The 24,653-nt window shown below is 36.4% G+C and overlaps 1 protein-coding gene across 2 annotated transcripts in view; it reads right to left on the reverse strand.

The window, feature by feature from the left end:
* The window catches only part of RBBP6 (RB binding protein 6, ubiquitin ligase), a 37,804-nt gene extending 20,923 nt beyond the window's left edge, over window positions 1–16,881 (reverse strand). For both annotated transcript variants that reach the window (XM_044658159.1, XM_044658153.1), the window contains exons 1-5: window positions 16,701–16,881; window positions 9,058–9,157; window positions 6,605–6,641; window positions 2,270–2,314; window positions 21–109 (exon numbers count right to left, since the gene is read on the reverse strand). In XM_044658159.1, coding sequence (XP_044514094.1) covers window positions 21–109; window positions 2,270–2,314; window positions 6,605–6,641; window positions 9,058–9,157; window positions 16,701–16,866 — 437 coding nt within the window. In that variant the 5' untranslated portion in view covers window positions 16,867–16,881. The remainder of the gene's footprint in view (window positions 1–20; window positions 110–2,269; window positions 2,315–6,604; window positions 6,642–9,057; window positions 9,158–16,700) is intronic.
* Window positions 16,882–24,653: the final 7,772 nt, after the last annotated feature.

Genomic DNA, 24,653 nt, shown 5'->3' on the forward strand with positions numbered 1-24,653 from the left:
GGATCAACTTAAGAACTTACTTGATCGGATCATATTCGTGGCCAGACTGTGACATCATTGCTTTAATTTTATCTTCTTCAGAAGCATTGGCTTCAGCCAGATTGGCAGTCTGTTTAACAGGTAATTATTTGACACACACATTAGAAACACATTTAAGTCCACACAGCCAAAGACAACACCACTCATCCAATCCTGTAAAGAGCAGCATCTAACTAAAGTTGCATCAAAAAAGCTACATATATACTCCTGAAGATGCTCTGGGGAGTTCCTTAAGCCATTACATGATGTTTGGGTGTCTGTTTACTTGAGAAATATTTCTTGGGGGGCACTCAAAACCTTAGGCCCTGTTTGTACTTTATAATAAGACTTGTGTATCTTCTCTAAAACTTATGACTGATGTTAAGGTGCAGAAAGAAAAAAACCCACTCTTTTGGATGTTCTTATCCTTAGATGAAGTCTTAAATTCCATGTTATGACTATAATTTATTGGATTATAACTTTAGTATCGAAATCTCAATATGTTATATTTGGAACTAGAAATTAATATTTAGATTATGATTATACATGGCTACAAGTTACAAGATAAGTGATTACTCATCATTTTAAGTCTAAAACTTATGTCGAACTACCTTTCAAATATTAGATACTTAATTTGGAAAAGATTTACCATTTTAATAATTAATTATACACTAGTCCAGATACAAGCAGGGTCTAAGGGAGTGACTCCTAATCATTTGAATCTTCAATTCAAGCATCTACTAGCATTCAGGTCAGCCATTCATTGGGTTTACCTTTTTACATTCATTCACAAAACAAGCAACCAGTTTCAATGTTTTATTGTCAATTTCATATACAATGCTTTTCTTAACATTAACATAGCTCAGAATGACATTAACATTTACAGAAAATTTGATTACAGATGTTTAACAACTAATTTGTTTGAACCCAAACATTAGTTTACAATGAAAAAAAAAAGAAAAATGAAAAAACAAAACAAAAATCCTCCCAAACTCCCCCCCCCCCTGCAAAAACATTAGTAGGAATAGACCAAAAACTCAAATATGGCATTTATAATACATAAGAATAAAACAGTAAACTGTTAAAGACATTGCCTCTATGCTAAACCACACCGCATTAAGAGGTTAAAGTAAGTAACAGTTTTAACCTGCTTTATGTTATGAAGTTATCTGAATGTTTATTCTTCAAAAACAATAACTTAAAAGATGTTCACTCTTAGGACAGTTTTCACATTTTTTGGGGAAAAAATGGACACAAGCTAAAACAAAACCAAGGACAGGGTAGGGACAGCACTAATGGAGAATCCATCTTTTCAGCTCATTTTTGTGTTAATTTGGTTTATTATGGTTTGCCAAAAGCATGTAAGATTGTGAAAATTCTTGACAGTCTGGGGGTTGGGGGGAGGAAGGGAACAGGAGAAGCTATAAGCTGGAGAACTTCTAGCTTTACCTTCAATGAACATCTGTCTACTCTGAAGTGAGTTTTACTTATTGAAAAGTTGGTAACTCTATTTGTCCAGTTCAGTCAAATCACTAGTGCTTTCCCAAACAAAAGGTACACATTATTGAGCAGAATATGCAAGCAATCTTATAGCAAAACATGGCATATACAACAGTTTCAAGAGGTAACATTTTGCCCATATGCCAAACATATACATTGGTATATTCCTATAAACAGTTATATACACTTACACAATTTACATAGTCTGTGTTCAAACAAATTAGGTTGTTTAACTTGTCTACTGCAGACAGACTACAAAAGTCTATAAATTGGAAAAAAAAACCCAAAGAAACCAAGCAACTGAAACATTCAAAATATTGGCCATCAGGTCAATTCAGAAATCCAAGAAATAATCATGTGATTGTCCATGTATTAAGGAAAAGCTTCTATTTTGGCTGTTTAAATAAGTCCACATAACATACAGCCAAACAGGAAATTCCTCCAGAACTTTGTTAGTTTCCAATGTAAAATTAAACAAAAATGCATGAGGAAAAAACTGCTAAATGTAGCTTCATGTGCTTCTTCTTTCTGTCTTGAAGATGAGCAATACTCCAACATTATGTTGAGGCTGATAAGGTACTCCCCTATCTTCCCAAAATTGGAACTACTCTTTACAGGATAGTAAAAAAATGAAGTACATTTTGTTCCAAATAAAATTAAGAATTTCCCCCCTTTGAAAAATTTCCACCAAATACAAAATAATTCATAATAAAATACAAGTGGGTTCAAGAATATATATATGTATATATACCTTTGTAAGCTGGGCCAGAGAAATAGACGCAGAAGAGTCATCAATCTGTTCATAAAAAATTAAACACACATTCAAGTTCCACACTGAAAACATCTGTAAGTGATAATTAAGCCCCTAATTTCTGTTTAAAAATCAAGTACTGGGCATTTTCTTAAGTTCTCTAAAGAGCATGTTTTTTCTACCATATGCCTTGTGAAGTTAAAGTGTATTTGATCCTATTTTATCCCTCTCATAAATGTGTCTATATATATCTATGCAGATATATATCATACACAAGATAATGTGAGGGTTTTAGTTACAGTAAAGAGAATGGGGATAGGAAAGACTATCAAATAGAAAGCTTATAATAAAAAAGTACGAGAAAAACTGCACACCTTTCAATCTCCTATCTTTAATTGATAATGTTCATGACTGATTGATTCACACTGTAAGTGCATACCTTCACACTGCCACAACTGACAGTTTTAAAATAAAAGGTAGTCTAAGAATCAGAACTGTTTTTTAATATTGTAAGATTGTTCCCATCTAAATGTCACTTATTGTGCATACATGTGCCTATTCTCCTGAAGAGTTTGACAATAGCTTCTTGCTTTAAAGAGGGGAGGGCAGGGAGAGAGAGAGAGAGAGAGAACAAAAAAGAAAAGCTATGTTAAAGGCAAAGATGCCAAATGAAATGTGGGGGTGGGTGGGGGAGGAAGGAAAAATAAGACATCCTGCAGAGGTGAGGAAAATAATCACCATGAGGCATGAACCTTTTCACCCTTGGAGGAAAGGCACTTTTAAGATTTTCACTGTCTCTAAGAAAGTCACCACTAGCCAAATGGAATTAAGGTGTACAACTGCTAGGAAATAAGGGACCCCTTTACCCTAATGTATTTTCAATTATTCAAGACCTTTAATATTCTACTACCTAAAATGAGATTTTTAGTACCAGGTAGGAGGAAACACATCTCCATGATGTATGCTAAAGTTAACTGTGATATGAACTCACTATAGAAATAAGAGCATGTATATAATGACCTGCTCATGTGTAAAATGTTATATGGGGGTAACTAAATTTTAGCCACAGAGATTAACTGATTTAAGATGTCAAAACAAAAACAAAAAACAAAACTAAGTTATTTGCCTAAAGCAAATATTCCAATGAGGAAATAGGAGAAAATAGTTCTTTGTTTAATGTCTTGCTTAGGCATTTTTCCAAAATATATGTTTGGACCTATTCCAACTCAATAGTTAAACTGATCAAAATCTAAAAAATTTGAACATCAGTTTTGGAGGAAATTTAAAGCATGGTACACTGTCAACCACCATCTATGTTAGTTTCTAAATGGGGAACTAATGAATAACTTTTTAAAAAGTGGTTCATATTGTCTCTGATTGGATCTAAGGTGGCAATATGATTCAAATTTTGTGCTAAATTTTGTGAATACTGACCTGATTTCCTTGGGAGGGAAGAGGGTTGTAAGGAATAATAATTTTCTTACCTCCAGAGGTTGTAAATAAAATGAGTGACTACTAATTGTAAGAATTAATTCCTTGGTGTATTTCCTACCCCCAATACATCAGAAGATATGGCTACCTTCTCCCTTTTATACCATATCTCACCTTCATTTTAGTTTCCATTTTAGCCTCCCATTGAACATTACTAGGCATATCAAACTGTCTTCTCAATGAATTAGATAGGTTCTGGTTTATATGAAAAGAAACCCAAATTATTAAACAGTGATTTATTTTAACTGAGGTGTTGTGACACCTAAGTAGACTGTAATCCACAAAAGCCAAATTTATCATAAATAAAGTACTTGGAACTTAAAAAAAAAATCCAACTTAATTTTCCACATATTTTCAAAGGTTCTAAAAGTGGAAAATGGCAATTAAAAAAAAGTTAGGAATTCACAAGTATTAGGTAATAATAAACCAGCAGCTACTGTCAAAGTATTTGAGTTAATGAAGACTATTGCTTAAAGTCCCCCCAAAAGTGACAATGATTCATGTTACAGACTCAGTCTTGCTTTATGTGTAAATTTCTGCTAAAATGAAAAGAACCCAACTTCTTTGCATCTAGTCAGTGGTCTTGATTCTGTGAGCAATTGTTTAAATCAGAGTATACACACCATTTTACTGGCTTTGTTCTCAATTTTCAAGTAATATAAAATTCATTTCTCATTGTTTAATATCAGCATATATAGACAGCAACTTTTCATATCAACATGGATGGATGACTAAACAAAATAAAGGCAATCTAGAAAGTTCTCTTAGAGAACTGATTAGATACCATATTTGTTTTCAACAACTAGATGGATAAATTCAGTCTATGATGTTTATGCCTTAAATTTTGTATGTGCCTTCCATCCATGTAATTCTTAAGTTTTATAAAGTTAGGCAGCAACTTTTTAATAGTTATGCCCAGTGAATACATACTTATCTACTCTCTCTACAGATGGTCGAAAATGGTTAAGTTTTAATGTCATAAAGTATACCCCAAGAATACAAATGGGGCTAAGAATTTAATAAAGACTCCATTTTAGGTCACTTTTACCTATGTTAAACGGCTATTCCTTAAAGAATGATTCTTTTTATAAAACAAATGAAAACCTAAAAATTAGCTCAAAATAAACTATTACTTAAAAGTGTAATACAGACATGCCAGGGAACACACGAGGCTAAAAGAATGTTAACTTTATTTATGAACATGTGATTTTGTGTTTATACACATGCTAGTAAACAAAAAAAGGAAAAGAATTCTGTTTTCAAGAAATAAAAGTTTCATCTGAATTAGTTCATTTACTGTAAATGTGGTTTATACAAATGCATTACATTAACTACTACAGTCACCAGGACAGTTAGGCTAATTTGTGCTAGCATTTGGATACACACTGATGCATTAAAATCAATTTTAAACCAATCACCAGCAAAAACAGAAATTTGGACAGTTTTACAGATTTATGCTTCAAAATAAAAAAACCAAAAAAAGAAAAGAAAAAAAAAAGAACCCTGAATATAGGAATTGTGAGCTTAGAATCAGTATTTTTAGTTCAATGAGAACTAAAGGCTATATTCTTTATAGAATACAAGCCCAAAGCTCATAAACCTTTAAAATATGAGAACCAAGGATATATATAGGGTTAGTGTAATGACTCATACACCATTCTAGATGAAGATCAATAAATAGTTCTTAAAATGATAAAATAAAAGAGCAAGGAACTTGGATTCTGTATGGAGTTTGAGAAGTAGAACATCTAGAGAACCATTTACTATAGCCTTGTGTTTTGAATCAGATCAAGTTACTTTTTACAACTAAAAGAATATTGCTGCCTTTTACCCAAGCTGTTGTCAAACTGGTGGTATAACCTGTGCAGCTGACCTAAAAAAATGTTAACCAGGTTAAGAAAAACCACTGCTGACAAAATTACTACAGCTGGGGGTCCATCTACAGTTATATAGCACCTTAATGACTTAATGCCTCCAAATCCTTCCCCCCCCCCAATCCCCATCAAAAAGAGGGACTGATTTTAAAAATCGGAATATTTAAGTCTACTTGCTTACTTCAGTGGAAGATCCAAATAATAAAAACTTCAGAAAACTACTTTGCATACCCAGTTAAACCAACACCTCTTTGTACTAGGGGCACAATTTCAAGGTTTATTTCATAGCACAGTTTTAAACAAAGAAAAAGAGCTCATATTCCAAATGCAGAAGATAAATAATTTAACTGCATCAAAATGCTCCTGGAGAGCTCTTTGCATGAGTGTTTAAATTTTAGGTTAGGAAGAAACATCAAACTTTTAACAATATAATAAAACTTCACAGAAGTTTCTATAGCATTTTTCAAGCCATTTGGCAGGCAGAAAAAAAAAATCTAACAAAAACTAAGTGATACAACGTGAAAATGGCAAGGTATACACTCCAAACATTTTTTATTGCAAAAAACAAGAAGCACACAACAACCTATACATACATACAAAATACTAACTATAGACAGACAGATGTAGAACATGGCATCATGTTCATTAGTGCAAACCTTAAACCTACAGGATCTAAAAAGGATCATACATTATCTGTACAACACAGAGTCATACAGGAAGTCTATCATATTCAATATGAAATACAGTGCTTTTCCTGGCACAAGTTATCAGTTTCTACAATAGAAGTGTGCAAGTTGTGGTATAAATATAATATTCAACTAAACTGTAATCAAATACATTGTATTTACAAGATGTACTGCAGTGGGAAAAATGAAAAGTTCTAAAACGGATTCACATTTCACTGCTACATTAAATGTTTTAAAGTTAAATGCAATGTGTAGAAAAAGTGTGAGATTGTGTTTTTACATACTGCTTTTGAGGTTCCACTCACTGGTTCAGTTCGACTTCTAAAAAACAAAACAAGCCCTGTTAGAATATCCAATAGATTTTCTTTCCCAGTGTTAAAATATTTCTTGAACATCTGTGCTGATGAGTCTTATTATATATCTAATATTGCACATACATAAAAATATAGTTCCTTTTGATACTATGAATAACACCCACTTATTAATTTTAGTAGTAACAAATATACTATCTAATTTGATTAGATGTCTTCAACCTTTGTGAAATTAAGGTATGAATTAAATGTAAAAAAAAAAAAAGTCTTGCTCTGGAATTATAATACAGTTGTACCTTGCTTTTATTGTTTAATATCTTATTCCTAGAAGATTAATACTATTTTAAAAGCAGAGCTTGAATTTAGAATAAGGAAGTCTTGTTTGACACTTTTCTAAGTGAGTTTTGATTTTTTCCCCCTTTCTTTCTTTTTTAAAGCAGGGCACATCTGTAGTTAAGATTTAGGTTTTGAGTCCCTGAGGAACTGCTATGCTGCAGATAGTCTTAAAATTGGCAACAAGCATTAAGGCCTACACTTGTTTTCCTGTTTAATTTCCCAAACCAGTGACAAAGGATTAAATGATAAGTTTTTAAACAAATTAAGCTAAAATTCCCATCTAGAAATGATAGCATATACAGTTGGACAAAGTATTTCAGTTAAAAAGAATGAGTAAAATGTGCTTTACTGAGAACACTGGAAGAGAGATCAAGAGTATGCATAAGCCCAAGCAGAAATTCCTTTAAAGAAGCCCACACACCAGGGGGTATTACTAAACATACACCTTACATGGTCATCTTATTTTAAAATTTAAGCTATGTTCACTATAAAGTAGTGTTAGAATATCACCTGAAAGGAGTTTCTAGGATTGTGCGCGATTTGGAAGTCCTGTGACAAAAGAAAGTTTTCATTTTCCAATATTTGCTTAACAAAAAAATTCAGAAGCATTTTTACAGATTTTAGAATTTTTACTACAAATGAAATCTTATGTGCCATAAAAGTTGTTTTGTATGTTATGTGTAGTAAACTGACATGCAAGTTGCAAGTCTCATTGTTAAAGGCAACTGCTTATTTGCCATGTACCTCCTAAAAATTTCCCTGAGGTTTGGTGGTAGATTGCATTATTTATTTGGAAACAATGTTCACTATTCTAGGAGAGGAAAAAAAAAATCACAAACCAAATCCTGAAAGTCATTTATACCATGTATTATAGTACAATGATTAACTTTCTACTTGTAATTTCTTAAAAATGCAAGTTTTGCCATCAAGAAAGATCAAGTTAGATAATGTCTATTTGGCATTTGGTAAGCTTTAAATCACTAACTATGTGTCAGCTTATTTTTAAGTACTAGTCTAATGTACAATGCTAAATCCTAAAGACCTTTGGAATGTGTCTCGTTTGGTTGCTATGAATACAAGATAGTGTTGTGTCTTTTATACTAAAATGATCCCCAAATGTGAAAGACCTGGACCTAACCTTTTAAGAATATTTCCTAGGAAATATTTACTTATGAGTTAAAACTCCAAAAATGTTTTTATTTGCCTTGTCTTACTCTTGCTCATCAGTGACTTATTCCAGAATTTTCAAGTTTGACTGGGTTTATTTCACTGAAACATTTTGGTCAACAATTAAAAACAAAACCATCACTCAACTCTCAAAGTGGAAACAAATCTCTGTCAGTCGTGTAATTCTGATTCCTTTCTAGGTCATTATCATTCTGCTGCCAGTTATGCAAACAGCACCAAATTACTCAATGCCTATTCTGCTCTCTCCTGTGAATTTTTAAAATTCTAGATTGTTCCCAATTTTTATTCCATCTAACTAGAGCCCTTACTGGTATGGGGAGTAAGGAATGAAACAAATGCTTGGGACTGGTAGAAAGTTATATAGCTTAAATACTCTTGATGCCGATACAATAATTACCAGCATAAATCTCTTGAATTTTTCCATATTATAAGGAAAATCCCACTTTTTAACTGTGAAAGTAGAAACATGCAGCTATAAAATATTAAGCCTATGATTTGGATGAGTCTCTTAGCCCAAAGACAGTTATTAATCAATAGTGGGGGAAAAAGGAGTTAGAGGGTAAATGAGACACAGCAAAATGGATGTGAATGAGGAAAAGACAATTTTAATTAGGGAACTGAAAAAAAATCCTTCTTAAATATAAAACAGTAATCTTTACAGTGTTTGGACAACATTTCCTTATAGTCTAGTTATTAAATACTAATTAAGACAGAAAAGGCAATTTAATAAAGGGAGGGGCACCAAAAGAAACTAGTACTGACTAATGATCTGTTTAGTAATGGGACAGTTGAGAGGAAAAGAACCCAAAATCTGAATTTAACTTTTGGTATGCTCTCTCTCAACCTCATAACACCACTAAAATATTTTATATGTAAGCATACAAGATTTGATAAATACTTACATAACATATGTCTTGCTCGTAGATTTAACACCTCCAATAGGAATTCTTCTTACAATAACCGATGAATTCTTGGGAATCAGGGCATTGTCATCTGTGTATTCTGCAAACAAGAAGTAATTTTTTAAAAAATCCATTTTTTGATTTTGAAATTGATATATCATGGCCCATTCAGCCAAAAAAATAAAAAGAAAATATTCTCATTATTCAAAAGTTTAAAAATTTGATTTACTTGCTATAAATGAAGGAGGAAAATCATTTTAGAAGTCTTAAAATATTGAGACTAGATATGGTGGTATACACTTGTAATTCTTTACTAGGATGGCTGAGACTGGTAGATCATTTGAATTCAAGAGTTCTGGGCTACCTGAGCCATTAGGCTGCAGGAGGAAGGGAAGCAGAGTTGTCAAAGTTTCTATGCTGATTAAATAGGAATCAATCTGTGATCTGCTGCTGGCCAATCTACTTTTAGCCTGGTGAAGAGACCCACTTCCTCTCCCTCTAAATCTTCTTAGATTGTGTCAACTGACTCCAGTGAAACATGAATTTAAGGAATTGAAGGTTACTTATCTGTGTCAACAAAGTTCTTTTGCATTTTAACTACCTTGTATGCCAAAGTCTGCAAAAGTACTTCATATACACATGTTTGTATATACACATCTATATTCATGCCCTATATACTAAGAAACCCCTACATCAAGGACAATTGTCAACTTTTCTTTCTTGACTGGCAGTTCCACACATGTGGTAATCAAGATCTGCATCTGACCAAGGTAATTCATACCCCAATTTCTAATACCAGATTATTAGTATTATATACAGTGAGGTTTCTGAAACATGTAATTTACAAAAGAAAACTGTGTCCATCTTTCTAACCACCATAAAGTGTTATGACATCTAAAAATTTAATGATTGATACTCGAACCTTGAAACATTTTGTTATTTTTCTAGTTTAAAAAATTAAGATGCTTTTCAATCAAGTCAATACACAGATTTTAAAATCTAAAAATTGGATAAGCAGGACATTACATATCCAAATGATGTGCTTCTTCTATGGGTTATTTTAGGTCTTATTTGTCCTACTCGATGAATTAGAGATAGGCTATAATGAAAGAAAAGATTTGATGAAGAAGGAGGTGTGTGTATATACACACACCTCCTTCTTCATCAAATCTTTTCTTTCATTATAGCCTATCTCTAATTCATCGAGTAGGACAAATAAGACCTAAAATAACCCATAGAAGAAGCACATCATTTGGATATGTAATGTCCTGCTTATCCAATTTTTAGATTTTAAAATCTGTGTATTGACTTGATTGAAAAGCATCTTAATTTTTTAAACTAGAAAAATAACAAAATGTTTCAAGGTTCGAGTATCAATCATTAAATTTTTAGATGTCATAACACTTTATGGTGGTTAGAAAGATGGACACAGTTTTCTTTTGTAAATTACATGTTTCAGAAACCTCACTGTATATAATACTAATAATCTGGTATTAGAAATTGGGGTATGAATTACCTTGGTCAGATGCAGATCTTGATTACCACATGTGTGGAACTGCCANTAAAAAATATATATATATATAAAGCAATTTCTAAACCAAATTTCAGGACATTGATCCCATACTTCCCCTTAATCAATGATCAACTCAACTAATATTTTTAGTTCCTATTACATGCAAAATGTGCCAAGATCTAAATAAATTAAATATCCTCCTAATGTGCCAGGAATTAAATAAAAGAAAATAAAGTGCTATTGTCCTCAAGGAAAATAATTATGCTCTACTACTTTAAAAAAAAAAAGGGGGGGTTTAAGTGAGTGTTGAGAGGTTTAATCAATCAATTTTTTGGACTTTTTTTCTTTCGCGAAATCAATTAATTCCATTATGTTACTAATTTCTGTTCAGTAATAGTAGAGGCTGAATAACGGATATTTGAACTTGTGTACCATATTAGCCTGCCACGAATACATAGTTCTAATCTGAGAAAGCATGCCACCTTCCATAATTATTAAGGATTAGTAACTTATTTCAATGTTTAGGCAATGCTTAAACACAAAATTAAGAATGTTTAGGAAAATAAGACTAAATTTTAAGCAAATCTTTGAGTCTCAATTTTAAAGTTGAGGTAATTAAGCCTAGCCCATTATGAATATTTGTCTTTACTTCTAAGATTCCAAAAACTGGCATATATTCACAAGTATTTAAAGTACTTAACAGAGAAGCCTGAGGCAGGGTCAGAAAGTGATTGGCAAAAAATGATCAAGGGGCAGCTGCTAGGTGTCTCTGTGGATAGAAACCCAGCTCTGGAATTGGGAGGAATTTGGTTCAAATCTGGCCTCAGATATTTCCTAGCTGTATGACACTGGGCAAGTCACTTGGCCCCAATTGCCTTTGCCCCTTAAGAGTTACTAGGACAGAAAATAAGGTTTATTTAAAAAATGAACAAACCACAAAACAAACTGATCAAGTCACTGGCACTTTAAACAAAGGATTTGGGGCTAATATCTGAGATAAAGTTCAACAGTGCTTCACCAAAAACTTTAGTTGGCCACACAATTAACTCTAGTTACCTCTGCTCCATACTTTCTAATTCTGTTGAGGGCAGAAATTTTGCAGGCGGTAAACCTAAGGTTTGGGCTACAGAAATGCTTGTAAAAAATCATTGTCACAATAACTTTTTTTTTTGGTAGGGATGGAAAATTCTTTCTTGAAGAGCAGAGAACTAAATATCTAAGGCCTCTTCCAATATTCTATGAATGTCTCCCTCATTCTCAGTTGTTCTCTTAATTGAAGTTCAACTTAAAAGTATAAATTTGAGGTATGGGGGGCAGGCAGCTGGGTAGCTCAGTGGATTGAGAGCCAGGCCTAGAGACGGAGGTCCTAGGTTCAAATTTGACCTCAGACACTTCCCAGCTGTGTGACCCTGGGCAAGTCACTTGACCCCCATTGCCTACCCTTACCCCTCTTCTGCCTTGGAGCCAGTATTGACTCCAAGACTGAAGGTAAGGGTTGAAAAAAAAATTTGAGGCATGGTTTTATGTAATAGACTTAAGCAAATATACACCAAAATTAAATATCCAATTGTGGGAATGTCTGAATTAACAGGACTTCAAAGATTTGATGATACACACAAAAAAAATCTTTCAACATTTCATATCTATTCTGTGCTTATAACTAAGAGATTGTATGAAACCAATCAATTAAAAAACTACTAAAATTGAGTCTTGTTTTAGATTTAGGAAAAAAAGTGGAATTTTATTTAAGCAATCAGGCTTCCTTGAGGAGAGAAACATTTTTAAAAGAATTTCAAGAGTATAGAACATATACCACTTTTTTCTCCAAGGGGGGAAAAAAAGAAAAGCAAAATTTTCAAATGTGCCCAAATCCATTTGTTTATATCTTATGCATTTCACTTCCTTCTCCCCCAGAGCACCTGGATTCTCAAAATAATTTTGTTTTGATTCTAAGTTATTCCACAGGAAGCATTATTACCTTGGTCAAGTCATCACCCTTATGTTTGCCTCAATTTCCTCATTTGCAAGACATGGGCCCTAGTCTACATGGACTTTTAAAGATCCTTTATAGTTTGTTTTTATAATCGTCTTCCAGAAATATGGTAGCTTTTGAAGCTCCTGAATATATTTAAATGTCTCAAAACAAAAAAGTATCCCCTTCCAAGTACTACTCCCTCATAAACTAACGTAAACAATATTTTAATTTGCACATTTGTCATTCACTGGATGATAGGTTCCATAATTCTGACACTGCCTTGAACACATGACTGTAGTGTTGAAATTAGGCAACAACATAATAAAAAAAAATTATGGTAAACATCTTAAAAGCATTGTTTGTATTGCTGGCTCAAAAGTTTCATTTGAAAGCTATCTCATACCCATTTATTGACAATAGAATGAAAAAAAGAACAGTGAACCCTAGTTTTTCTGTTTGCCTAATGAATCTGGCAAATAGATAAACCCTTTAAAGAAGAAATCTTCAAGATAGAGGAGAGCTCTCTATCCCATGAAGAGTTTAAAACAGAAATTTAAGTTGTTCGCAGGATATTCTCTCCTATGTGATTCTGATCCATCTCTGACTTTGGGAAAAGCTGCCTAAGTCAAAGTAGAAACTTCTTAGAGTTGGTGAATTTCTTAAAAATTATTTTTGAGTAACTGGTTTTTAATGTAATTGGTTTTCTTTGCAATACAATGTATTTTATTCATTTGAAAATATTATTCTGAAAAGAGGTCCATGACAAAAAAAGATAATGGGCCTCTCAGTTTTATTTGTAAAATGGGGATTAGAAATACCTTTATATAACTGTTGTGAGGAAAGTAACTTGCAAACCTTAAAATGCAAGTTATTAGGAACTATTTACAAAGCCAAATAATATTTTTAAAAAATGTTTTGGAAGACCAATCAGGCAGTTAGATGGCTCAGTGGATAGTGCTAGGTTTGGACTCAGGAAGACCTGAATTTAAATGTGAACAAACACTAACTGTATGACTCTGGGCAAGTCACTTAACCCATTTGCCTTAATTCATTGAAAAAAGAAATGGCAAACCACTTCAGTATCTTTGCAAAGAAAACCTCATAGAAAGTATAAACCACTTCAGTATCTTTGCAAAGAAAACCTCATAGAAAGTATAGTCCACAGAGTCAAGAAGAGTCAGAAATGAATGAACAACAAAGACTAATTGGGCATCTAGTCTGCTGGACAACATTAATTGCTTCAATTATGTGCTATTTTCAATGCTACCTCGAAGTGTTGCTTGCACACATACACCTTTTTAAAAAATCTACTAAAAATATTCAAATTTGTGATGTACCCAATAATCTTTTGAGTACTAGCAAATTAGAAAACCAGTATAAATCCACTGTGCAACGTAGCTTTATCTTGCTTGGTTTTCATCTAAACCAGAAATATATTTTACATATAATGTGTTTTAAAAATTGAAGTGCTGGGGGGCAGCTGGGTAGCTTAGTGGATTGAGAGCCAGGTCTAGAGATGAGAGGTCCTAGGTTCAAATCTGACCTCAGACACTTCCCAGCTGTGTGACCCTGGGCAAGTCACTTGACCCCCCCACTGCCTACCCTTACCACTCTTCTGCCTTGGAGCCAATACATAGTATTGACTCCAAGACAGATGGTAAGGATTTTTAAAAACTAAAAATAAAAATTGAAGTGCCAAACAAGTAGGGCACACTTCTGTTTTTACACACACACACACACACACACACACACACACACACACACACGCAAAAGAATGCACAGGAAATGGTTTGAACAATTTAAACAGATTAAGTGCTTTAGAAAAACCCTCTTCATACCCAAATATCACTCCTCACTTATTTAACAGGGTCTCCAAAGAATATTTAGCAATAGCACTAGCTTAGGTGAATTACTTCTTAGAAATACATTTAAAAATATTACTTAGAAAAATTTAAAACTACAGCAAAACATCCATCCTTAGATGCATATAAAATATAGCAAACTAGGGAGGAGGTGTCTTACTGTAATCCAGTTTAACTTCAAAGCAAAGTTGGTATGAATTTTGAATGAATGACTACTATCCTAATGGATTCTCTACATTAAAAATTATACATTTTAGTTTTGAAACCTGTGTTGGCTGTTCCAGTTAAATTCTGCATTAGCACTAAAGAACTTGAGGCGAGATGTTATTAGTGTACTGGTTTTTCAGAAAGTCAATATTCAGAACCTAACTAGAGTTTCAAAATTTAGTGGCACAATTCTCATTTCACTAATTCTTTTTCTTTAATTTGGTTCATAAAAATAGTCATAATTTATCAAATGCCTTATATATTATCTTCTTTATAAGTGAATACTAATTTAAGTATGCTATGTCCAAATGTATTATTTTTTTCCAATGAAAAATACTCAGAGATGTCCTGTTAAAGCTTCAAGAAATAACAAAACTTAAAAAGTTCTCAAGGGCTATTTGCAAATTCTAAGATAACAAACCACTTTCAGATTCTCATTTACTTCCTTTAGTATTCCAAAATGATTGCTAGAATAAAGATTTTGGATCTGTGAGCTTTATCTGTATCTAGTATCCAAAATAAAATGGGAATTTATATCCACAGTGACTGCCACATAGGAGGTATTGCTTAATGCTTGTTGACTTCTAATTCAGTGAAAGAATCACAATTTTAAGGGCTTCCAAAATTTTGCCATAAATCTCCATACAACTGGTTAACACCAGTATTATGATGGAAGATATAACTCCTTTCCTTTCCCTACTGAATACTCCAAATCATGCTGAATATGACGACTGATATTATGAACTGCAATCGTAAAGCAAGCAAAAAGTGAAACAGTATTTCTTCTAAATAGAGAATGAAAGCACTTATGTCTCTGAAATAAGTTCTAAAACCTTCAGATTATAGTACTGTAATGTGATCCTGACAAAATAAAATTGTCATTGGTCATGATGTTTAAAAAAAACAAAACCAACAACCCCAAAACTCCAGCCAGTAAAGCTGTGTTCTAAGAAAACTCGAGGATGGCACTAGATTGGACCCTGCCATTAAGATAACATAAGAGATATTTTAACTGGCAATATTTCTCAGAACAACATTATTTAAAACTAACTCAAAAAATTTATTTTCAGCACTTCTACCCAGATGATCTCACAGAAGAGGTTATGCAGAACTTGCAAGAACTCAACATCTGAAATGCTTTTAACTACAAAGAAACTCAACTCCCTTTAAAAAAAAATCTTTCACCACACTAAATGTGATTTTAAAACAAAACAATTTCAAACTCCTTTGAATCTGACAGAACCCTTTACCTTTAAGTTAAAGATAATTTTAAAATTTTCAATTGTCCATTCAAGTTAAAGCTTTCAAAAAGAAAGCTTTCCTTTATCTGTGCCAATATGGAAGCTCCTGACTTCTTTGCAGCATGTCCAAAAATCACTAAAAGACATTTAACTCTACTGGGTATTAATTTCAAAATCAGCACTCAAAATTCTAATTATTAAATTTTAAGAAGAACTTTACAAAAAGTAGAACCTCACTACTGTCACTGATTAAGGACTCTCTAAATGCGGAACATTTCCAATTCCAAAACTAAAGAATGGGTAGAGGAAATCCCTAAAAGTCGGGTAAAAAGGAGGACCTTCACCTTAGTATAGGATTATTCTGAGGATAATGGGGGAGGGGGAAATTATAAAGGCAGCTAAAAAAACCAAACAAAATTTGAGGAACCTATATCCTTTTACAAGACTCGTTATTAAAAGCAGTTTTCACCAAGATAAAGGTCTTTTTCCCCTTTCTCTCCACTTTGTGCAAGTGTTAATACGGAGCCAAATGGCCAAGGGGTGGCAGATAGCCTAAAACTGCAAGATCCCCAATGCCACAAGTTGTATAACTTGACAAGAACTAGCCTATCATTCATTTATTTCAGTTAATCTACAAAGAAAGGGGAAATGAGATCCAGGATTGGATTAAACACCTCACATTTTCAAGTCATATTTTATTTTAAGTTTTTTTCTAAGAGTCTAAGGCTCCAAAAATTTTCACAACGAACACACACCCTCTGCAAAGCAAAATTATAGGAACAGTTCCCTCACCGAATCAGAAAAAAAAAACAACAAAAAAAACTGGGTGCCTGCGGGGCGCATACCTTCTTTCGTTTGTGCATTGGTGATCTGTAGATCGCAGTCAGCAGCCTTGAGTTTCTCTCTCCCCATGATTTGCTTCTTCAAATCACACAGGGAGATGTGAAGTCCATCAAAGGTAACGGTATCATAGTTGAGTTTGGAGGAAAATTTATAATGCACACAGGACATGGTGCCAAAAGTTCCCTAAGGCTCAGCGATGAGACGTGACACTCTGAATTATATGTATATTTATAAACTTAAGAGATATGTACACACACAAAAACACTCAGAAACTGAGGGAACCTTAGGCCTTATTGCCCCCCCGACCCCACGAATGGGGTTCTGAACCAAGAACCCCCCCCAATACTCAAATCACTTCATGGGTAGATGGGAACGGGAGGGTATGGGGGAAGGGAATTTGGAGGTAGGGACTGGGTAGGGAGGAAGGAGAAGAGGGTAAGGAGAAGGTAGGGATCCAACGGGTATAAGCCGTACAATGTCACCCAGCGGGGCCCCCCTCGCTCATGCTAAGGGATTGCAGGAGACAGGCAAGCGGGCGGCGCAATCAGCAGCAGTCCAGGGAAACAGTTCGAGTCCCCCCAGAGGGATCAGGGGTCCATCGCGCCGCCACCTCCCCTCTGTCTCTTTCCGGCAACGAGGGCGACCCCAGGCCCCGGGAGGAGGGGAGGACGGGGCAGAGTCCGCCAAGGCCACAGGCCTCCTGTTTGCCTGCCTGTCTGTCTGTCTCCTCCTGGGGCGGCCGCCTGGCCGAGCTCGGCTCCCGGCGACTGCAGCTTTCTTCCCGATCGGCGTCAGCTCCCGGGCCCGGGCCCCCGCCCCGGCCCCCTTCCCCCCTCCTCCTCCTCCCTGTACACGGAGTCCCGCTGGGAGGAGACACGAGCACCCCGCAAACCTAGGGGAGGCGGGACAGAGAGGGCTCCCTGACGGGGGTCGCCGCCGCCGCCTCCGGCTCCTTCTCCCCCTCGGCCGCGGAGACCGCCGCCGCCTCCTCACAGACAAAGCTGGGACTAGGCCGCACTAGGCCCGGGGCCTCGCCTCACCCCAGCCCCGAGCCAGCACAGGGACGCTGTGCGGGCCCCCGGCCGCCGCGGCCACCTTCCTCCTCTTCCTCTTCCGCTTCCCTGGGCCGGGAACGCCAGAAACCTCGGGCTCCAAAATCGACGATGGCGACGTCTCCTTCTTCAGCCGGTTAGCCCTTCAGCAGCGACAAGTCCGGCCAGTCACTATGGCGGCCGCGGCTATACTCAGCCAGAGCGCCCCAGTGCGGGGTCTCTTAAGCAGGGGCTGCACGGGCTCCGCGCGGAAGGCGGGGACACGGAAAGGGGGCGGAGCCTCGGCGCGTCACAAAGCTCGCTGTCCCTTGCCACGTGACCCGGCGCATTATGACAAGCTAGGGCAGAACCTGTTTGGAAAAAGGAAGAGACCATATGACTTGGAGTGGGGTGGGAAAGCGGGAAGGGGGTGTGGCTTATTGGAGGTGAAGAAGGGTGAGGTGGGGAGAAGTGAAAGAAAGAGACATTCATTGGTGAAGAGAAACAAAACCGAAGGGTCTTCTAGCGGCCACCCCACTCCGAAACGACTGACCGCATTTACGGCTGCGCAACCAACCAACAAACGTTCAGTGGTTCCCGACTCTTCCTCACACCATGGCCTATACTGTCCGTGAGATTTTCTTGGCAAAGATATTGGAGTGGTTTGCCATTTCCTTCTACCCTGGATTAAGGCAAACAGCGGCTAAATGACTAGTCCAGAGTCACACAGTGAGTGTCATAGGTCAAATTTGAACTCGGGTCTTTTAAGACTTCACGCTCAGGCACTCTAGCCGAACCACCTAGCTGCATCCTATTTAAGTGCTTATTGGGTGTAGTTCGGAGTTAGAAAAAGTGAAAAACACTTCTCTTTCAAGAAGTGTGCAGTCTATGTAATATTTTTTGGAGTCAGGAAGACCTGAATTCAAATGTAATCTGAGACACTGTGTGACCCTGGGCAAGTCGACCTCAATTTCCTTTTCTGTAAAATGGGTATAATAATATCATCCACCTCCTAGGGTTGTTTTGAGCATAGGAGAAGATTATTTTTGAAAAGCTTCAATGTTTTACAAATATCTCATTTTATCCTCACAATAACCTTGGAAGTAGATGCTATTATTCCCATTTTACAAGATGAGGAAACTGAGGCTGACAGGTTAAATGACTTTGCTTGAGGTCACACAGTACTGCTTAGTTTACACTTCGTTCTGATAGATTCAAACAAAAAGTATTCTCACTTCTAAAAGTACCAGAGCCAACTACCTTTAAACTAGGTTTGTAACCTTTTAACCTTGGCTCTGTTCTCATTGAATCCATAAAATCTAACCATTGACAAATCTTGTCACTTCTACCTCAACAATGTTTCTCATGTTAGCCTCTTCTTGAGTAATTGCAGCAAAGAAATAGAGTCAAGAATGGCTCTCAGCTTGTAGATGTGGGTTACTAAAAGAATGGAAGTACTTTTTATGAAAATAAGGATGTTTAGGGACAGTTAGGTGATAGAGAGTAGATAGGGAGGAGCCAAACCTGGAGTCAGGAGATCTTAGGTTCAAATCTGGCTGAGGATGCTTCCTAGCTGTGTGATGTTGGCTAAGTCACTTAACCCCCATTTCCTAACCCTTACCAATTTTCTGCCTTGGAACTGATAGTAGTATTAATTCTAAAATAGAAGACAAGGGTTTAAAAAAAAAAAATTGGGACGTTTAGAGAAGGGGCACTTTGATCATGCTGAGGTTCAGAAGGAATTGGAACATCTAGATAGAGATGGCCAGCAGGGAGCTGGTACGGATTTGGAGTTCATAAGAAATGGAGCCTGAGTATGCAATTTTTTTGGAATCTTGTATATAGAGATAATAGTTGAACTCATGGGAGTGGATACAATGAGTAAAAGAATGTAGAAAAAAAAAAGAGGACTAAAGACATGCTTATAGTGCAAAAGATAAATGATGATCATGATGATCTAGCTAAGAAGGCTGAGAAAATTTGGTCAGACAGGTAGAAAGAAAAACAGGAGGGAATAATGCCACGGAAGACAGGGAAGTAGAAAGTACACGGGAGAAGAGTTGGTCCACATTATCAAAAGCTACAGAGACTTAAGGAGGCTAAGAGCTGAGAAAAAAACCCATTGGCTTTAGTAGTTAAGAGATTGTTAGTAAGTTTGGAGAGAAATTTCAATCAGTGGTGGGGGCAGAAGCACAATACAAAGGGGTTTAAAATGAGATTGAAGTAGGGATAATAAATGTAGATGATATTTTAGAAGGAATCTAACTGTTAAAGGGATAAATGATATAATAGTTTGAGGTGATAGTAGGGTCTACTTAGGGATTAAAAAAAATCCTTACCTTCCATCATAGAATCAATACTAAGTATTGGTTCCAAGACAGAAGAGAGGTGAGAACTAGGCAATGGGGGTTAAGTGACTTGTCCAGGTTCACACAGCCAAGAAGCGTCAGAAACCAGATTTGAATTAGGAACTTTCTATCTCCAGGCCTGACCATCCACGGAGCCACCTAGCTTCCCTTACTTAGGAGTTCTTTAAAAAGGAAAAAGATACAAGAGAGTTGATAACTTTTATAACCAGGAGTGTATAGATTACTGATTAAGATTACTGATGAGAGGGAATTATCAAAAGTATAAACTTTCAGAAGACACAAGTAGAGCACTTGACCTTGGCAAGAAGGAGGGACACCTCTTTCTCATAGGCTGTAATAAAAGAGGAGGGAATGGGGGGAAATAGAGAGGAATTCTGAGAGCACAGAAAAAAAAGAGAGCTCATAGCAGATGACCATGATTTCTTCAATCAAATAGATGGCAAGATTCTTTGCTAAAAGGTACTAGGCTGGAGATAGAGGAGATGATTTGGAATATCAACTAAATGTGATAGGGAAAAATAAAAGGCTTTCCCTGCCAAAGTGAAGGCTCAGTTGAGATTACATAATATAGACTTTATATTACATAATAATAGACCTTTCTTCAGTTCTTCTAGCAGAACTCTAGCATGATTTTGGGTGGATAGGTTGTTGCACAATCCATGTTTTGTATTTGGCAGGGAATAAACTGGTCAATTGTTGAGTCAAGGCAGTAAATGAAGAGAATGAGGCCAGAGCAGAAATGATAGAATGGGAGTAAAGAGTAAGAATGACCTAGAGCAGGGGTCGGCAAGGTATGGCTCTTTCTGCAGGAGCCATAAAGTCAATTTTTTTTCAGGTACTGTTACAGGAGCACATACTGTTATAGGAGTGCACACTGTGAGTACTGTATGGCTCTCACGAAATTACATTTTAAAAAATGTGGCGTTTATGGCTCTCACCGCCAAAAAGGTTGCCGACCCCTGACCTAGAAATTAGTAGGTGAACATAACAAGAATTTGCCAGCCTTTGGTCCTTGCCAGCAATTGCTTAGACCTGTGATTCTATTGGTATAGGGAATTCTCAGGGAGGAAACTCCTTAGTCTAAGGCTACTTAGCAAATTATAATGTTTAGGAGGCAACTAGGTAGCACAATGGATAGAGCACCAGGACCAGTTGAAATCTGATCTAAGTAACTTCCTAGCTGTGTGACCCTGGGCAAGTCACATAACCCCCATTGTCTAGCCCTTGCCACTCTTCTGGCTTAGAATTAATACTAAGACACAAAGGCATGGGTTAAAAAAATTATAATGCTTAACAGAGTTGCTTGAGATATTGAGAGGTTTAATGACTTGTCTGGGGTGACTCAGCTTATAGATGCCAGAGATGAGACTTGACCCCAGGTCTTCTTGACTCTGAGGCTGGCTCTGCATCTACTATGCCACACATACTGACATTATCTTAGAACCCAAGGTTATCCATGCCACAATGAGTCACTGGTCTAGGATTTTTGAGGAGGCTTCTCTCGATTCCAAAACTAGAGAAAAGTTGTGGGTCTGTGGCCCTGAAAAGGGAGAAAAATGGCTTTAAAAAAAAACTAAATCCTACAAAACTAAAAAACACAGGGCAACTGAGTGGTTCAGTGGATAGAACCAGACCTAGAGATGGGAAGACCTGAATTCAAATGTGACCTCAGCCAACACTTCCTTGCTGTGTGACCCTGGGCAAATCACTTAACCCCAACTGCCTAGCCCTTACTGCTCTTCTACCCTGAAACCAATTCTTAATATTGATTCTAAGATGAAAGGTAAGAGTTTAAAAACAAGACAAAACCATAAACATGATACATTGGAGTCAATAAACATTTATTTAAATGCCTACTATGTGTGAGGCACTGTTAAGCCCTGGGAATTCAAAGTCATAAGATAGTCTTGATCCTCAAGGAGCTCCAAATCTAAATGGGGAAGACAACATATAAAAGGACAACATATGAAAGGGGAGGTGGATGGGGAGAAGAGGATAGGCACAATGAAGCTCTGCCACCATTGTGTGAAATAATCTGAGAAGGGAGGTGTGAATTAGAGTTGATTTTCTCTTGCAGGATTATGAGTTTTGGAGATCTCATAAAGTCTAGGAGAGCAGCCAAATGGGAAAAAGAAAATTTTTGATTTTTTTTATATTATAGCATGATTTATTCTTGCACATTATATAGGATTATTGATTTAGCGTTAGAAGGGACCTCAGAGCCCATCTAGTCTAGCCCCTTAATTTTATAGTTGAGGCCAAGAGGAAGAGAGTTAGGTAATTTGCCTGGATCATCCAGGTAATGAATATCAGCTAGTCAGTAGCATTTTTAAAATACCAGGCACTGTGCTAAGTGTTGGAGATACAAAGAAACACAAAAGAAAATACCCTGCTTCCAAGGAGCTCACTAACTAATGGGAGAAGCAACAAGCAAATGAATATATATAAGCAAGTTATAAACAGGATAAATAGATAATTAATAGAAGGAAGGCATTAGAATTAAGAAACACTGGGAAAGAGTTCTTGTAGACAATGAGATTTAAGCTGGGACTTGAAGGAATCTGGTAGAGCCAGGAGAATGTTCCTGGTATGGGAGACAGCTACAGAAAATGCCAAGAGCTGAGAGACCTAATGCTAGGTTAGGGAAACTGCAAAGGAGCCCAGTGTCTTTTGATTGAAGAATATGTTGGGAGGGGAGGATGTAAGATAGGGGAGTGGGGCTATGTTATAAAATTCTTTGAACATCAAACAGGATTTTAGTTTTGATCCTTGAGGTAAGAGGGAGCCATTGGAGTTTATTGATTATGGAGTGGCATGGACAGAATGACAGGTAGAATTTGAACCTAAGTCCTCTGACTCTAGAGTCAGCCTTTGTTCCTTTCTATCATGATGACCTACTTCCTTATGATACTGGAGACTTAGAGATGGAATGGATTAGTGGTTAACTAGTCCAATTTAGAGATGAGGAAAATGAGTCTCAGAGATCAATGCCTATTTTTATGGGCCTCAAAATGGTTTGATGTTGAACAGAATCATGGTTTAGAGAATTTTAAGTTAAAAACATAGTTCTCTTTGGTAAAGGGAAGAGATTGCCTTCTGCCTCTAATTTTAACAAAGACAATGGAACTAATTAGCCACTTGGTTTCTAGCATATATTTTACATATGTAGTTGGCCATGTTTAGGGTCAGAAAGGTCTTAAATAGTCATATGGTCCAACTACCTCATTTTATAGACCAGAAAAGTGACCCTGAAAGAAGAAAAAATGACTTGCTCAAAGTAATATAGGTAATAAATAGCTGAGAGGGGTTTTGAAACTGGGTCAAATGAGTACAAATCCACTATTTCTGTTGCACTACATCACCTTCTACTGATAAAGAAGCTAAATCTATTAAGTGAAATGATTGTTCTTGCCTGGGGTCACTATGAGAATCAGTATCAGAAACAACCTTGAACAATTCTAGCCCAAATTCTCCACACACCCACCTACTCTCCTTCAACCTCAATACTTGAGTCATTGGCTAGGGAATATGGACATTAGAATGTCTCCATCCAGCTTCATGGAGTCAATTCAGCTCAGTGAGAAGCTACTGGGAGGTTGTTTGGGGAGTGGGGGGAAGAGAAGCTTCGCCATAAGTCATGGGTTATAATTATGTAATAGGATTCCTTACTAATTATTACTTAAATTATTTAAATGTATATATGGTATGTAGAATGATTAGGGAGAATGGTATGTTGGAAAGACACAAGTGCGGTCCAAGGTGCTCTGGTCTAGTGAAGCTAGAACCTATTTTAGCAATACCCCATTAAAAATATTTAGCATGTTTTATCATTTCATCTTTACCCCATCATTATTTTCTTTCAGCTTTACCCTTTAAATGTTTTTCATATGTTATATGGTCTGCCCTTAAAAAAAAATTATCAGTCACTTTGCTAAATATCCCCTTTCCTTTTTAACTCTTACTACACCAAAGAAAAACAGATAATAAAAAATATAAAATATCCATATCAGATGGCATTTACAATCTTTAAAAAAATTTTTTTAAAATAAACCTTTACCTTCCGTCTTGGAGTCAATACTGTGTATTGGCTCCAAGGCAGAAGAGTGGTAAGGGTAGGCAATGGGGGTCAAGTGACTTGCCCAGGGTCACACAGCTGGGAAGTGTCTGAGACCACATTTGAACCTAGGACCTCCCATCTCTAGGCCTGGCTCTCAATCCACTGAGCTACTCAGCTTCCCCCAAGATTTTTTTTATAAAGGAAAGCTATGGCTAATCAGGACAGCATAAAAAGGAGGGATCACCTTACTGACAAAGGTCTGTATAGTCAAAACTATGATCTTTCAGGTAGCAAGGTATGACTGTGAGAGTTGGACTATAAGGTAAGTTGACCATCAGACCCATAGGAGGTGATGAGATCATCGAAGGAGAGAAGGTAGAGAAAGAAAAGAGGACCCAGAACAAAGGCATTACAATCATGATCAAAATCCAGGCTAAGTGGGGGAGCTGGGTAGCTCAGTGGATTGAGAGCCAGGCCTAGAAATGGGAGGTCTTAGGT

Source organism: Gracilinanus agilis, chromosome 1, assembly GCF_016433145.1.
Source record: "Gracilinanus agilis isolate LMUSP501 chromosome 1, AgileGrace, whole genome shotgun sequence".
In the NCBI taxonomy this organism is placed as follows: domain Eukaryota; kingdom Metazoa; phylum Chordata; class Mammalia; order Didelphimorphia; family Didelphidae; genus Gracilinanus; species Gracilinanus agilis.